This window comes from Leucoraja erinacea, unplaced genomic scaffold, assembly GCF_028641065.1.
Source record: "Leucoraja erinacea ecotype New England unplaced genomic scaffold, Leri_hhj_1 Leri_429S, whole genome shotgun sequence".
Lineage (NCBI taxonomy): Eukaryota > Metazoa > Chordata > Chondrichthyes > Rajiformes > Rajidae > Leucoraja > Leucoraja erinaceus.
Window position 1 is genome coordinate 29,349 of NW_026576330.1, and position 15,718 is coordinate 45,066.

A 15,718-nucleotide genomic window follows, 5' to 3' on the forward strand; every position below is an offset into this window, starting at 1 on the left:
GATGAGGGGGCGCAGCTCGGGCTGTGGGAAAACAGCCACTTGTCGCTGTAGCGGCGCATCGGGGAGCGGGTTCCTGTTGGTCCTGACGGGGGGCACCCCCCCTGACAGGAGCTGAGAGAGACGTCAGGACCCACCAGAAGCCGCTCCCCGATGCCGCTACAGCGGCAAGTGGCAGTTCGCCCACAGGAACCGACCCCCAGGCCCACTGCAGCACGGAGATCCCAGAGACTCACAGCCAGCAACACTCACAACTCTACCCCAGCCCCGCTCCAACAGAGGACCCGGGTTGCGGATGCGGGGGGCGCAGCTCGGGCTGTGGGCGAACTGCCACTTGTCGCCGTAGCGGCGCATCGGGCAGCGGATTCCTCTGGAGTTGGAGGGACAGGGAGACACAGCGGCTTTTGAGAATGGTGGGCAATCACTTCCAAAGTTCTGCCCACACAGTCAGTACACCTCTCCTACACTTGTCTCCCGCACTAAGATTATCTCGCAGAGAATGATCCCAGCCTAACCCTCCCTATTCTCTCCTATTCTGCAAGAAAAAAACTACATTGAAGACTCAAACTCGCGATCGAGTAACTGCCGGGATCGAGGCGCAAACTCGCGACCTTGCGGATATGAGCCGAGCACTCTACCACTGAGCCAGCCGTTAAAATCTACGCTAAAAATCTTCCATTCCGAAAGCCGAAAAATTCTGAATTACGAAAAGTGTCTGGTCCCAAGGCTTTCGGAAAAAATGTCTATTGCTTCTATTGCTTGCAAAAAAAGTTGTCTATTGGTTCTAAAGCTTGCAAAACAATGTCTATTGGTTCTAAAGCTTGCAAAAAAATGTCTATTGGTTCTAAAGCTTGCAAAACAATGTCTATTGGTTCTAAAGCTTGCAAAAAAATGTCTATTGGTTCTAAAGCTTGCAAAAAATGTCTCTATTGGTTCTAAAGCTTGGTTCTAAAGCTTGCAAAAAAGTCTCTATTGGTTCTAAAGCTCGCAAAAAATGTCTCTATTGGTTCTAAAGTCTCTATTGGTTCTAAAGCTTGCAAAAAATGTCTATTGGTTCTAAAGCTTGCAAAAAAATGTCTATTGGTTCTAAAGCTTGCAAAAAATATGTCTATTGGTTCTAAAGCTTGCAAAAAAAATGTCTATTGGTTCTAAAGCTTGCAAAAAATGTCTATTGGTTCTAAAGCTTGCAAAAAGTGTTTCTAAAGCTTATTTACTGCAAATGGTGACATGAAGTTGAAAGGCACTACTTACTGCAAATGGTGGCTTGGGAGCTTTGGCTTGAAGTTGACAGGCACTATTACAGCAAATTATGGCTTAGTTGCTTTGGCTTGAAGTTGAAAGGCACTACTTACTGCAAATGGTGGCTTGGTTGCTTTGGCTTGAAGTTGAAAGGCACTACTTACTGCAAATGGTGGCTTGAGAGCTTTGGGTTGAAGTTGAAAGGCACTATTACTGCAAATGGTGCTTGGGAGCTTTGACTTGAAGTTGAAAGGCACTACTTACTGCAAATTGTGGCTTGAAGTTGAAAGGCACTACTTACTGCAAATTGTGGCTTGAAGTTGAAAGGCACTACTTACTGCAAATGATGGCTTAGGTGTGGTTTGAAGCTGAAAGGCACTACTTACTGCAAATGGGGGGCGTGGGTGCATTGGCTTGAAGTTTGTAGATGGTTTATGCATGCAACCTATAATGTAGCTACCTCAACAGCACTAACCACGCCCAGCCATATCAGTATAACTGTGATATCCTCCCCTTATTCCTCCCTTTGGTTCCAGTACGCCTGAAGACTAGATGCAGTCAGTGCTGGGACGTGTGCATTAATAAAAGACTCAGTAAAGGTCACGATGTGTCAGACTTGACTCCTTTACATGGTGTCAGCAAGTTAAACGCTCGCCTCCTGTTTATCGGGTTTTATTTATCCCTAGTGTAACCAGTGTTCGATTACCCATTCATTATGGCATCCTCATGCCGAAAGCCCCCTTGTCTTTGACGCTGACATTGGGGGGCGCTGGGCTATTTTCGTGATTGACTACAACCACTTCGTCAACATCGTGCACCGAAATTACCCAGATGCGGTCAAAGCTTCCCTCCTGCTGAACCTTGCCGGTCCCGACGTAATGAAATGAGCTCAGGCTTTTATCTACAATCCAGCGGTCCTGGATGACAACGACCAGGTCGTCGAGCCAGCGGAATCTGCAAATGACCCGGTATGTCTCTTACGCAAGTTTGCGGAGATTTGTGACTTGCCCTCCAACCGCATATTGGAGCGGGCTAGATTTTTTACACGGAAACAGCAGCCTGATGAGCCTGTTGAATGTTTTATCACTGACCTGCGCTACCTTGCTCAGCGGTGCCGTTTCGAGACCATGCGTGACCAGCTCACCAGAGATATCCTTGTCACCGGCATGCTCGATCAAAAGCTACGTGCTGATCTACTGCAAAGACCAGACCTCACCCTGACTCAGGCAATGCATGAATGCCGTATTGCTGAAGTAGTTGCCCCGCCACATGGGCAGAGAGGATCTGACAATCGGGCTATTAATCTGACTGGCGTTGCTATGCCCCGTCGAAAGCAAGACAACTTTTGCCCTATGCCGCGGCCCATTCATGTACCTCGGGTCCCGCTTGCCAAGAAGTGCCCCAACTGCAATTATGTCCACTCCATGCAGTCACAGTGCCCAGCATTTGGCAAAGCTTGTAATTTCTGTATGAAGATGAACCACTTTGCAGCTGCCTGTCGCTCCCGTGGGAACGTTCCCCCAGCTCCTAGACAATTCTTAAACAACCTTCAGCAATTTGATAATGAACTCGATTCCCAGTCTTCTGTTGACACTGCCCCCGACTCTGAGCCCAGCATTTCCATGGGAGATACTAGTGTTTACACTCTCCTTCATAGCCGATCTCGCCTCCCCGATCCTTCTGTGCTCATTACTGTCAACAAGTCCTTCGCTGCGAAGCTCGACACGGGGGCGAAAGTGAACGTTATGTCAACATTCCTATTCAAACAGATAAGAAATAATGAGCTGTTGACTGCTGATCGCTCTATATTGCGTGCTTATGGGGGAGAGGAGCTAACACCTGTGGGGAGGGCCACCTTCCATTGTGTGCTGCAGAAATCATCATGCAGAAAACCTGTCGTTTTTTATTCTGGACTGTGACTGTGTTACTCTATTGAGCAATCAAGCCTGCCAGGATCTCGGTCTGGTGTCTTTCGACCGTACGGTCCACGAAGTGCGGGTGATGCTGAATCCACTCTCCGAGTACCCTGACCTCTTCGACGATAAGTTGGTGAAGCTGCCACTTGTATACAAGATCGCAACTGACCCCTCGGTAGTGCCTGTGATCTGTGCCCCACACAGGGTGTAGTTTGTCATGAAGGGCAAGGTTGAAGCCATGCTGAAAAACATGGTTGACATGGGAGTGCTGGAATCCGTCAGCGATCCCACTGAGTGGGTCTCCACCATGGTCGCCACCATGAAGAAGGGTAAGGACGAAATACGGGTGTGCATCAACCCCAAGGATTTGAATCTGCCAATAAAACGTCCCCACTACCCTATGAGGACTGTAGAAGATGTTGCTGCCCAGGTCGGTCAGGCCACGGTATTTTCCGTCCTCGATGCCAGGAGCTCGTTCTGGCAAATACCTTTAGACAAACGCTCCTCGGACTTAACCACTTTCGGCACACCCTTCAGAAGATTCAAATTTTTGCGGATGCCGTTCGGCATCAACTCCGCTAACGAAGTGTTTCAGCGCTCCATGGAGCAACTGTTTGCTGGTCTGCCGTGTGCCATTATTGTGGATGACATTCTTGTTTATGGGAGAGATGCTGCTGAGCATGATCGCCACCTCCGACGGATTCTAGACCGCGCACGCCAGATCAACTTAAAGCTTAACCCGTCAAAATGCAGATTCCGGGTAGCTGAGATACCATATGTTGGCCACATTTTCACGGCCCGCGGGCTGAAACCCAATCCGCAAAAGACAAACGCTATCTCCGAGCTGCCTGCCCCGACAGATGTTACCAGCCTGCAGCGTTTCCTGGGCATGGTCAACTATTTGGGGAAGTTTATCCCCGACCTCAGCGAGTTGAGCGCACCCCTGAGGCAACTGACGAAAAAAGACATTGCCTGGTCTTGGTTTCCCCACCACCAGCAGGCTTTTGATTTCCTCAAAACAAAGCTGATCAGCACGCCAACTCTCAAGTTCTTCGATCTGCAGAGTCCAATCATCCCTGTCCCGTCTGCAATTGGTCCAAAACGCCGTAGCAAGCCTTCTGATGGGTACCCGTAAAAGGGATCACGTCAACCCGATTCTGGCCTCTCTCCACTGGCTCCCAGTACGGTATAGAATCAACTTAAAGCTCCTTTTATACATATACAAAGCCCTTAAAGGGCTTTCCCCCTCCATATCAAAAATCATCTAACCAACCATTCTACCTCCAGATCCCTCAGGTCGCCCGACTTAGGGTTACTAACTATCCCGCTGTCTAGGTTTAAGCTCAGGGTTGACCGCACTTTTGCAGTTGCAGCACCTAAACTGTGGAATAACATCCCGCTCCTCATCAGAACTGCCCCCACTATTGACTCCTTTAAGTCATGACTCAAAACCTATTTCTACTCCCAAGCGTTTTTGAGCACCTCTGACATAACTATTTACATAATCTGTAAACAGTTTATGTATGTTTGTTAGGTCTGTCTACCGTTGTATGTATCAAATTAGTACCTGCACTGATGTGAAGCACTTTGGTCAACTTGAGTTGTTTTTAAAAGTGCTTTGTCATTGCTGTGTCCCAAACATAATACAAATAATACAAATAAATTATTATTATTATTATTACACTGCAAGATTCAAACCACTGGTTAGCCGCAAAAATAGGATGGCCAGATTACCGTTTGCTAAGAAATACTTAAAAGAGGAACCACAGTTCTGGGAAAAGGTCTTGTGGACAGATGAGATGAAGAGTAACATATCAGAGTGATGGCAAGAACAAAGTATTGAGGAGAGAAGGAACGGCCCAAGATCCAAAGCATATCACCTCACCTGTGAAACACGGTGGTGGGGTGTTACTTCCTGGGCAGGTATGGCTTCTGAAAGTACTGTCTCACTTATGTAGATCTACTGCTGTAGATTTGGGAGGAACAACAGCAGCAACAGATTAGCAAGAGATACGACTGATTGGCTCTAGCCCAAGTGGGAGGAGAGGGGTGAAAACAGTTGAAAACTGAGGAATTTGCTCTGTAAATTGGTAAATCAGGCAATTTATCAGTCAATTTAAGCAGGACAGCTCTTTGCGAGCGGCAGTGAGTGAGCGGCCTTGTGAGGGAAGTGCTCTGTGAGAAAAGTGTGAGTCTTTGGCTCGAGAGTCTGTGAGAAAAGTGTGAGTCTTTGGCTCGAGAGTCTTCGGCGAGGAGGCTGAGGAGAGGAGACCACGCAATACGCTTGAGAGGTAGAGACCAAAGAAGGAGATGTCAGGCAAGCTGATTCAGTGTGATGCTTGCAGTATGTGGGAGGTCAAGGACACCGCTGGTGCCTCTGGCTGCTACAAATGCGAAAAATGCATCCAGGTAGAGCTCCTGAAGGGCCGTGTTGGGGAACTGGAGAAGCAAGTGGATGACCTCCGGTTCGTACGAGAAACGGAGTCGTTCCTCGACAAGTCCTACAGTACGATTGTTACACCTAAGGTACTGGAAGAGAGAAGGTGGGAGACAGTGAGAAAGGGAGGGAAGCATGGAATGCCAACGTCCCCGGGTGATGTACCTCTTGTAAACAGGTTCATCCGCTTGGAAGCTGTTGGGACAGAAGACGTGAGCGGCGGACTGGCCTGTGATGCGAATAGGGCTGTTGAGCCAAAGCCAAAAAGGCCTAAGGCAGGCAAGGCCATTGTAGTGGGAGACTCCATCGTGAGAGGTAAGGACAGGGGTTTCTGCGGCAACAAACGGGATGCGAGGATGGTGTGCTGCCTTCCCGGTGCCAGGATCCAGGATGTCACGGACAGAGTGCAGAAAATCCTCAAGGGCGAAGGTGAACATCCGGAAGTGGTAGTGCATGTCGGCACAAACGATGTCGGAAAAAAGGGGGTGAATATTCTGCAGTGTGACTTTAGAGAGCTCGGAAAAATGTTGAAAAGCAGGACCTCCAGGGTTGTTATCTCCGGTTTGCTTCCAGTTCCCCGTGCTGGCGAGAGCAGGAACAGGGAGATACGGGACCTGAACGTGTGGCTGAGGAACTGGTGCACGGGGCAGGGATTTAGATTCTTAGATCACTGGGATCTGTTTTGGGATAAGGGGGAACTGTACAAAAGGGACGGATTGCATCTTAACAGGTGGGGGACCAGCATTCTGGCAGGCAGGTGTGCCACTGCTACACGAGTGGCTTTAAACTGAATAAGGGGGTGTCGAATGGGATAGTGGAGGATGGAGTTAAAGGGAAAGGGTTTCTTAAATGTGTGAGCGTAGAGACCGAGGGGTGTAAAATGAGGGTAGAAGAAATAGGTAGCAAGGTGAAAAGTAAAAGTGGCAGGCAGACAAAACCAGGGCAAAAATCAAAAAGGGACACTTTTCAACATAATTTTATAAGGGGTAAGAGTGTTGTCAAAACAAGCCTGAAGGCTTTGTGTCTCAATGCAAGGAGCATTCGTAATAAGGTGGATGAGTTGAATGTGCAGATAGCTCTTAATTACTATGATATAGTTGGGATCACGGAGACATGGCTCCAGGGTGACCAAGGCTGGGAGCTGAACATCCAGGGATATTCAATATTCAGGAGGAATAGACAGAAAGGAAAAGGAGGTGGGGTAGCGTTACTGATTAGAGAGGGATGGATGGAATGGAAAGGAAGGACATTAGTTTGGAGGATGTGGAATCGGTATGGGTAGAGCTGCGAAACACTAAGGGGCAGAAAACGCTGGTGGGTGTTGTGTACAGGCCACCTAACAGTAGTAGTGAAGTTGGAGATGGTATCAAACAGGAAATTAGAAATGCGTGCGACAAAGGCAAAACAGTTATAATGGGTGTTCAATCTACATATAGATTGGGTGAATCAAATTGGCAGGGGTGCTGAGGAAGAGGATTTCTTGGAATGTATGCGGGATAGTTATCTAAATCAACATGTAGAGGAACCAACGAGAGAGCAGGCTATTTTAGACTGGGTATTGAGTAATGAGGAAGGGTTAGTTAGCAATCTTGTTGTACGTGCCCCCTTGGGCAAGAGTGACCATAATATGGTTGAGTTCTTCATTAGGATGGAGAGTGACATTTTTAATTCAGAAACAATGGTTCTGAACTTAAAGAAAGGTAACTTTGAGGGTATGAGACGTGAATTGGCCAAGATTGACTGGCAATTAATTCTAAAAGGGTTGACGGTGGATATGCAATGGAAGACATTTAAAGACTACATGGATGAACTACAAACATTGTTCATCCCAGTTTGGCAAAAGAATAAATCAGGGAAGGTAGTACATCCATGGATAACAAGGGAAATCAGGGATAGTATCAAAGCGAAGGATGATGCGTACAAATTAGCCAGAAAAAGCAGCATACCGGAGGACTGGGAGAAATTCAAAGACCAGCAGAGGAGGACAAAGGGCTTAATTAGGAAAGGAAAAATAGATTATGAAAGAAAACTGGCAGGGAACATAAAAACTGACTGCAAAAGTTTTTATAGATATGTGAAAAGAAAGAGATTAGTTAAAACAAATGTAGGTCCCTTGCAGTCAGAAACAGGCGAGTTGATCATGGGGAACAAGGATATGGCGGACCAATTGAATAACTACTTTGGTTCCGTCTTCACTAAGGAAGACATAAATAATTTGCCAGAAATAGCAGGGGACCGCGGGTCAAAGGAGTTGGAGGAATTGAGTGAAATCCAGGTTAGCCGGGAAGTGGTGTTGGGTAAATTGAATGGATTAAAGGCCGATAAATCCCCAGGGCCAGATAGGCTGCATCCCAGAGTACTTAAGGAAGTAGCTCCAGAAATAGTGGATGCATTAGTAATAATCTTTCAAAACTGTTTAGATTCTGGAGTAGTTCCTGAAGATTGGCGGGTAGCAAACGTAACCCCACTTTTTAAGAAGGGAGGGAGAGAGAAAATGGGGAATTACAGACCAGTTAGTCTAACATCGGTATGGGGAAACTGCTAGAGTCAGTTATTAAAGATGGGATAGCAGCACATTTGGAAAGTGGTGAAATCTTTGGACAAAGTCAGCATGGATTTACGAAAGGTAAATCATGTCTGACGAATCTTATAGAATTTTTCGAGGATGTAACTAGTAGCGTGGATAGGGGAGAACCAGTGGATGTGGTGTATCTGGACTTCCAGAAGCTTTCGACAAGGTCCCACATAAGAGATTAGTATACAAACTTAAAGCACAAGGCATTGGGGGTTCAGTATTGATGTGGATAGAGAACTGGCTGGCAAACAGGGAGCAAAGAGTAGGAGTAAACGGGTCCTTTTCACAATGGCAGGCAGTGACTAGTGGGGTACCCCAAGGCTCAGTACTGGGACCCCAGCTATTTACAATATATATTAATGATCTGGATGAGGGAATGAAGGCAATATCTCCAAGTTTGCGGATGACACTAAGCTGGGGGGCAGTGTTAGCTGTGAGGAGGATGCTAGGAGACTGCAAGGTGACTTGGATAGGCTGGGTGAGTGGGCAAATGTTTGGCAGATGCAGTATAATGTGGATAAATGTGAGGTTATCCATTTTGGTGGCAAAAACGGGAAAGCAGACTATTATCTAAATGGTGGCCGATTGGGAAAGGGGGAGATGCAGCGAGACCTGGGTGTCATGGTACACCAGTCATTGAAGGTAGGCATGCAGGTGCAGCAGGCAGTAAAGAAAGCGAATGGTATGTTAGCTTTCATTGCAAAAGGATTTGAGTATAGGAGCAGGGAGGTTCTACTGCAGTTGTACAGGGTCTTGGTGAGACCACACCTGGAGTATTGCGTACAGTTTTGGTCTCCAAATCTGAGGAAGGACATTATTGCCATAGAGGGAGTGCAGAGAAGGTTCACCAGACTGATTCCTGGGATGTCAGGACTGTCTTATGAAGAAAGACTGGATAGACTTGGTTTATACTCTCTAGAATTTAGAAGATTGAGAGGGGATCTTATAGAAACTTACAAAATTCTTAAGGGGTTGGACAGGCTAGATGCAGGAAGATTGTTCCCCGATGTTAGGGAAGTCCAGGACAAGGGGTCACAGCTTAAGGATAAGGGGGAAATCCTTTAAAACCGAGATGAGAAGAGAACTTTTTTTCACACAGAGAGTGGTGAATCTCTGGAACTCTCTGCCACAGAGGGTAGTTGAGGCCAGTTCATTGGCTATATTTAAGAGGGAGTTAGATGTGGCCCTTGTGGCTAAGGGGATCAGGGGGTATGGAGAGAAGGCAGGTACGGGATACTGAGTTGGATGATCAGCCATGATCATATTGAATGGCGGTGCCGGCTCGAAGGGCCGAATGGCCTACCCCTGCACCTAATTTCTATGTTTCTATGTTCATTGATGATACAACTGCTGATCGTAGTAGCATAATGAATTCCGAAGTGTATAGACACATCCTATCTGCTCAAATGCCTCAAAACTCTTTGGCCGGCGGTTCATTCTACAGCAAGACCATGATCCCAAACATACTGCAAAAGCAACAAAGGAGCTTTTCAAAGCTAAAAACGAGTTAATTCTTGAATAGCCAAGTGAATCACCCGATCTGAACCCAGTTGAGCAGGCGTTTTAACTGCTGAAGAAAAAACTGAACAGGACTAGCCCCCACAACAAGCTTAAGCTAAAGATGGCTGAAATTCAGAGCATCACCAGAGAAGACACCCAGCTACTGGTGATGTCCATGAATCGCAGACTTCAAGCAGTCATTGCATGCAAAGGATATGCAACAAAATGCTAAACATGACTACTTTATTTACATGACATTGCTGTGTCTCAAACATTATGATGCCCTGAAATGGGGGGGGAGGGGGGGCGACTAAGTATAAACACCGCTGTAATTTCTAAATGGTGAAACCAAAATGTATAAAAATGGCCTTTTATAAAATCTGACAATGTGCACTTTAACCACATGTGATTTTTTTTTCTATTTCAAATCTCATATTGTGTAGTACAGAGGCAAATAAACAAATAATGGGTCTTTGTCCCAAACATTAGGGAGGGCACTGTGAGTATTTGTTTATCTGTTTAGGTTTGGAATGTTATTTTAGATTAGTGACATAAATTATTTTTCTCCACAACTAATTCTGATATATTGTCTGTCGAAGAAATGGCTATTAACAAATGTCTTTGTCTTTAAAACAGGATGCTGCAGATATTACCAAACAGTTCCCAGCTCTGGCTGACGACATCAATATCCCTGCTTTCTTTGACAAGGAACAATTTTTCTCCAGTGTTTTTCGAATTAGCTCAGCAGGACTCCAGCTCTGGACACATTATGATGCAAGTAACAACTCTTATCAGTAATAGATGTATCCGACAAGACAAATACTTTATAACGTATATCATTTCTATTGGCTTTTTGTTTGTTTAGGAAAATGCATAGCTCTGAGAAGTCAGCATATTTTGTTCAGCCCTGATTACCGTGATTGTGAACCTCTGCAGTCCATTAGGTATAGCTCTTTCCACAGACCTGTTGAATGGAATTTTCAGGATTTGGACCCAATGACAGTGAAGAACTTGTAACATATATACAAGGCGGGGCAGTGTGTGACTTGGTGAAAAACCTTCAGGCGTTGGCATTTCTTTGGGCTAATTGGTATCACATCCCCTCTGTGCTGAGGTGACCAGAGCTGTATTTTAGTTGTGCCATAAGTTGTGTTTAATCCAGTTTTAGCATGATGTCTGTTCTAGGTCTCCTCCATTGACAGAGTGAGACCACGCACAAACTGGAGGAACAACACCTCATATTCCGCTTGGGAAGCTTACAACCTAACCCCATTGAGATAATAATCTGCCCCCTTGTTTTTGCCGCCAAAGTGGATAACCTCACATTTATCTATATTATACTGCATCTGCCACGCATCTGCCCACTCACTCAACCTATCCAGGTCACCCTGCAACCTCCTAACATCCTCTTCACAGTTCACACTGCCACCCGGCTTTGTGTCATCCGGTTGTGATGAGTAGTGTACGAGTGGGGGTGTATTTTGTTTTTGGTTAGCATAGACACAATTGGTTAATGGCCCCCGGTTACCATGAATCTCAATTTAATAATAATGCTATTTAAAAAAGAATACAAATCAGGTATTAGGAAATAGATGACTCATCGTGCCCTTTTTCTTTCATCTGTCCTATTCATCTGATTATGCCACATTGCTCTGCATCTCCCTTTGGTGCTTTAACAAATTTTACAATCATCTTGCTTCATATGAACCATATTAGTAATGAACCATCAAACAAAGGGAATAAATTCAGTAAATAGCCCATTAAGAACATAAAAACCAGCAATATGATTTTTAAATTGAAGCCATGAGTTGAGAACAACATAAATTACAGTGCATTCAGAAAGTTTTCAGACCCCTTCACTTTTTCCACATTTTGTGACGTTACAGCCTTATTTTAAAATTGATTAAATTCTTTTTTTTTTCATCTATCTACACACAATACCCTAGAATGAAGAAGCGAAAACAGATGTTTATAAATTTTTGCGAAGTAATTAAAAATAAATAACTGAAATATCACATTTACATAAATATTCGGACCCTTTGCTATGACACTCAAAATTGAGTTTAGGTTCATCTTGTTTCCATTGATTATAGAAACATAGAAATTAGGTGCAGGAGTAACTTCGAGTCTGCACCGCATTATCCTTGAGATCTTTCTATAACTTGATTGGAGTCCACCAGTGGTAAATTAAATTGATTGGATATATCTATGGATACTATGGATACTATGAGGTTCAAAGTAAAAGAAGTACTGACACTTTTGAAAAATATAAAAGTGGATAAGTCTCCAGGTCCTGACAGGATATTCCCTAGGACATTGAGGGAAGTTAGTGTAGAAATAGCCGGGGCTATGACAGAAATATTTCAAATGTCATTAGAAACGGGAATAGTCCCCGAGGATTGGCGTACTGCGCATGTTGTTCCATTGTTTAAAAAGGGTTCTAAGAGTAAACCTAGCAATTATAGACCTGTTAGTTTGACTTCAGTGGTGGGCAAATTAATGGAAAAGATACTTAGAGATAATATATATAAGCATCTAGATAAACAGGGTCTGATTAGGAGCAGTCAACATGGATTTGTGCCTGGAAGGTCATGTTTGACTAATCTTCTTGAATTTTTTGAAGAGGTAACTAGGGAAATTGACGAGGGTAAAGCAGTGGATGTTGTCTATATGGACTTTAGTAAGGCCTTTGACAAGGTTCCTCATGGAAGGTTGGTTAAAAAGGTTCAACTGTTGGGTATAAATGCAGGAATAGCAAGATGGATTCAACAGTGGCTGAATGGGAGAAGCCAGAGGGTAATGGTGGATGGCTGTTTATCGGGTTGGAGGCAGGTGACTAGTGGGGTGCCTCAGGGATCTGTGTTGGGTCCTTTGTTGTTTGTCATGTACATCAATGATCTGGATGAAGGTGTGGTAAATTGGATTAGTAAGTATGCAGATGATACCAAGATAGGGGGTGTTGTGGATAATGAAGAGGATTTCCAAAGTCTACAGAGTGATTTAGGCCATTTGGAAAAATGGGCTGAAAGATGGCAGATGGAGTTTAATGCTGATAAATGTGAGGTGCTACACCTTGGCAGGACAAATCAAAATAGGACGTACATGGTAAATGGTAGGGAATTGAAGAATACAGTTGAACAGAGGGATCTGGGTATAACCGTGCATAGTTCCTTGAAGGTGGAATCTCATATAGATAGGGTGGTAAAGAAAGCTTTTGGTATGCTAGCCTTTATAAATCAGAGCATTGAGTATAGAAGCTGGGATGTAATGTTAAAATTGTACAAGGCATTGGTGAGACCAAACCTGGAGTATGGTGTACAATTTTGGTCGCCCAATTATAGGAAGGATGTCAACAAAATAGAGAGAGTACAGAGGAGATTTACTAGAATGTTGCCTGGGTTTCAACAACTAAGTTACAGAGATAGATTGAATAAGTTAGGTCTTTATTCTCTGGAGCGCAGAAGGTTAAGGCGGGACATGATAGAGGTCTTTAAAATGATGAGAGGGATAGACAGAGTTGATGTGGACAAGCTTTGCCCTTTGAGAATAGGGAAGATTCAAACAAGAGGACATGACCAGAATTAAGGGGCAGAAGTTTAGGGGTAATATGAGGGGGAACTTCTTTACTCAGAGAGTGGTAGCGGTGTGAAATGAGCTTCCAGTGGAAGTGGTGGAGGCAGGTTCATTGGTATCATTTCATTTAAAAATAAATTGGATAGGCATATGGATGAGAAGGGAATGGAGGGTTATGGTATGAGTGCAGGCAGGTGGGACTAAGGGGAAAAAAAGTTCGGCACGGACTTGTAGGGCCGAGACGGCCTGTTTTCCGTGCTGTAATTGTTATATGGTTATATGATTTGGAAAGGGCACACACCTGTGTATATAAGGTCCCACAGTTGACACCAAGCCATGAAGACGAAAGAATTGTCCGTCGACCTCCGAGACAGGATTGTGTCGAGCCACAGATCTGGGGAAGGGTATAAAACAATGTCTGCAGCATTGCAGGTCCCGAAGAGCACAGTGGCCTCCGTCATTCTAAAATGGTAGAACTTTGGAACTTTAGAGATGGCCGCACGGCCAAACTGAGCAATCGGGGGAGAAGGGCCTTGGTCAGGGAGGTGACCAAGAACCCGATGGTCACTCTGACAGAGCTCCAGAGTTCCTCTGTGGAGATGGGAGAAGGACATCTATATCTGCAGCACTCCACCAATCAGGCCTTTATGATAGAGTGGCCAGACGGAAGCCACTCCTCAGTAAAAGGCACATGACAGCCCGCTTGGAGTTTGCCAAAAGGCATGAGAAACAAGATTCTCTGGTCTGATGAAACCGAGATTAAACTCTTTGTCCTGAAAGCGAAGCGTCAAGTCTGGAGGAAACCAGGCACTGCTCAACACCTGGCCAATACCATACCTACGGTGTAGCATGGCATGCCAGCATCATGCTGTGGGGATGTTTTTTCAGCAGCAGGAACTGGGAGACCAGTCAGGATCGAGGGAAAGATGAACAGAGCAAAGTGCAGAGATATCCTTGATGAAAACCTGTTTTAAAGCATTCTGGACCTCAGACTGGGCTGGAGGTTCACCTTCCAACAGGACAACGACCCTAAGCACAAAGCCAAGACAATGTTTGAGTGGCTTTGTGACAAGTCTGTGAATGTCCTTGGGTGGCCCAGCCAGAGCCTGGAATTGAACCTGATTGAACATCTCTGGAGGGACCTGAAAATAGCTGTGCATCGATGCTCCCCATCCAACCTGACAGAGCTTGAGAGGATCTGCAGAGACGAATGGGAGAAATTACCCAAATACAGGTGTGCCAAGCTTGTAGCTGTAATCGCTGACGTGGCAGTCCTGTCCAACTGCTGCTCTCCACACCTCGAGCATTTGGCAGTGAAGTGCCACCCCTTCTAACTTCCAAGGGAATTCACCTCCATTATCCTGACCATGGTCTACATCCTACCCCAGGCAGACGTGCGTCTGGCACTGGAGGAACTGCACGCCGTGGTCAACAAACATCAGACGTCTTATCCTGAGGCGTTTACCACCATAGCCGGGGTCTTCAATAAAGCAAACCTCAAGAAATCGCTCCCTAACTTCCACCAACATGTCTCCTGCTGCACCAGAGGACCAAACACCCTCGACCATTGCTACACCACCGACAAGGATGCCTATCGCTCTATCCCTCGCCCCCACTTCAGTAAATCCGACCATACCGTGCCTTCCTGCCTACAGCAATTGAAGAGCGCACCACCTAAGGTGAGGACTGTACAGTGCTGGTCGGGGGGGGGGGGCCTTGGATGGACTCTGAGATCCGCACTCTTCTGAAGACCAGACACCGGGCATTCATGCCTGATGATACAGTGGTCTACATGAAGTCCAGATACAACCTTGGTAAGGCCATCAAAAAGGCCAAAATGGACTTCTGCTCCAAGCTGGAGAATGAAACAGATGTTCGGCAGCTGTGGCGGGGCCTGAATGCAATCACCTCCTACAAGGCAAAATCAGGAGGTAGCTCAAATGTCGGCGAAACATCACTCCCTCAGAATGCATTTTACGCACGCTTTGATAGGGAGAACACTGACGTGCCTTCCCGAGCCCCCATTCGCTGTGATGGTATTTCAGTCTCAGTCACAGAGGCTGACGTCAGGAAATCCTTCAGAGGGGTGAACCCTCGAAAAGCGCCTGGACCTGATGGTATACCCGGTCGTGCTCTAAAAACCTGTGCGGACCATCTGGCTGGAGTTTTTGCAGACATTTTCAACCTCTCACTTCTGAGGTCTGAGTTTCCCACTTGTTTTAAAAGGGCATCAATTATACCCAAGAAGAGTAAGGTGACGTGCCTGAATGACTATCGACCAGTGGCAATACCGTCGGTGGTGATGAAGTGCTTTGAGAGGTTGATCATGGCGCAAATCAACTCCTACCTCGACAAAAACCTGGACCCACTGCAGTTCGCCTACCGCCACAACAGATCAACGGTGGATGTGATCTCCTGGCCCTCCACTCCTCTCTGGACCACTTGGACAACAAAACTCATATGTCAGGCTGTTATTCATTG

General features: G+C 45.7%; 1 protein-coding gene across 1 annotated transcript in view; it reads left to right on the forward strand.

Annotated features, from left to right (window-relative positions):
* The window catches only part of tyw5 (tRNA-yW synthesizing protein 5), a gene marked incomplete at its 5' end in the record, with an annotated part of 55,854 nt that overhangs the window by 22,943 nt on the left and 17,193 nt on the right, over positions 1-15,718 (forward strand). The window contains one exon of the mRNA XM_055630560.1: positions 10,301-10,438. Within this exon, the coding sequence (XP_055486535.1) occupies positions 10,301-10,438 (138 nt within the window). The remainder of the gene's footprint in view (positions 1-10,300; positions 10,439-15,718) is intronic.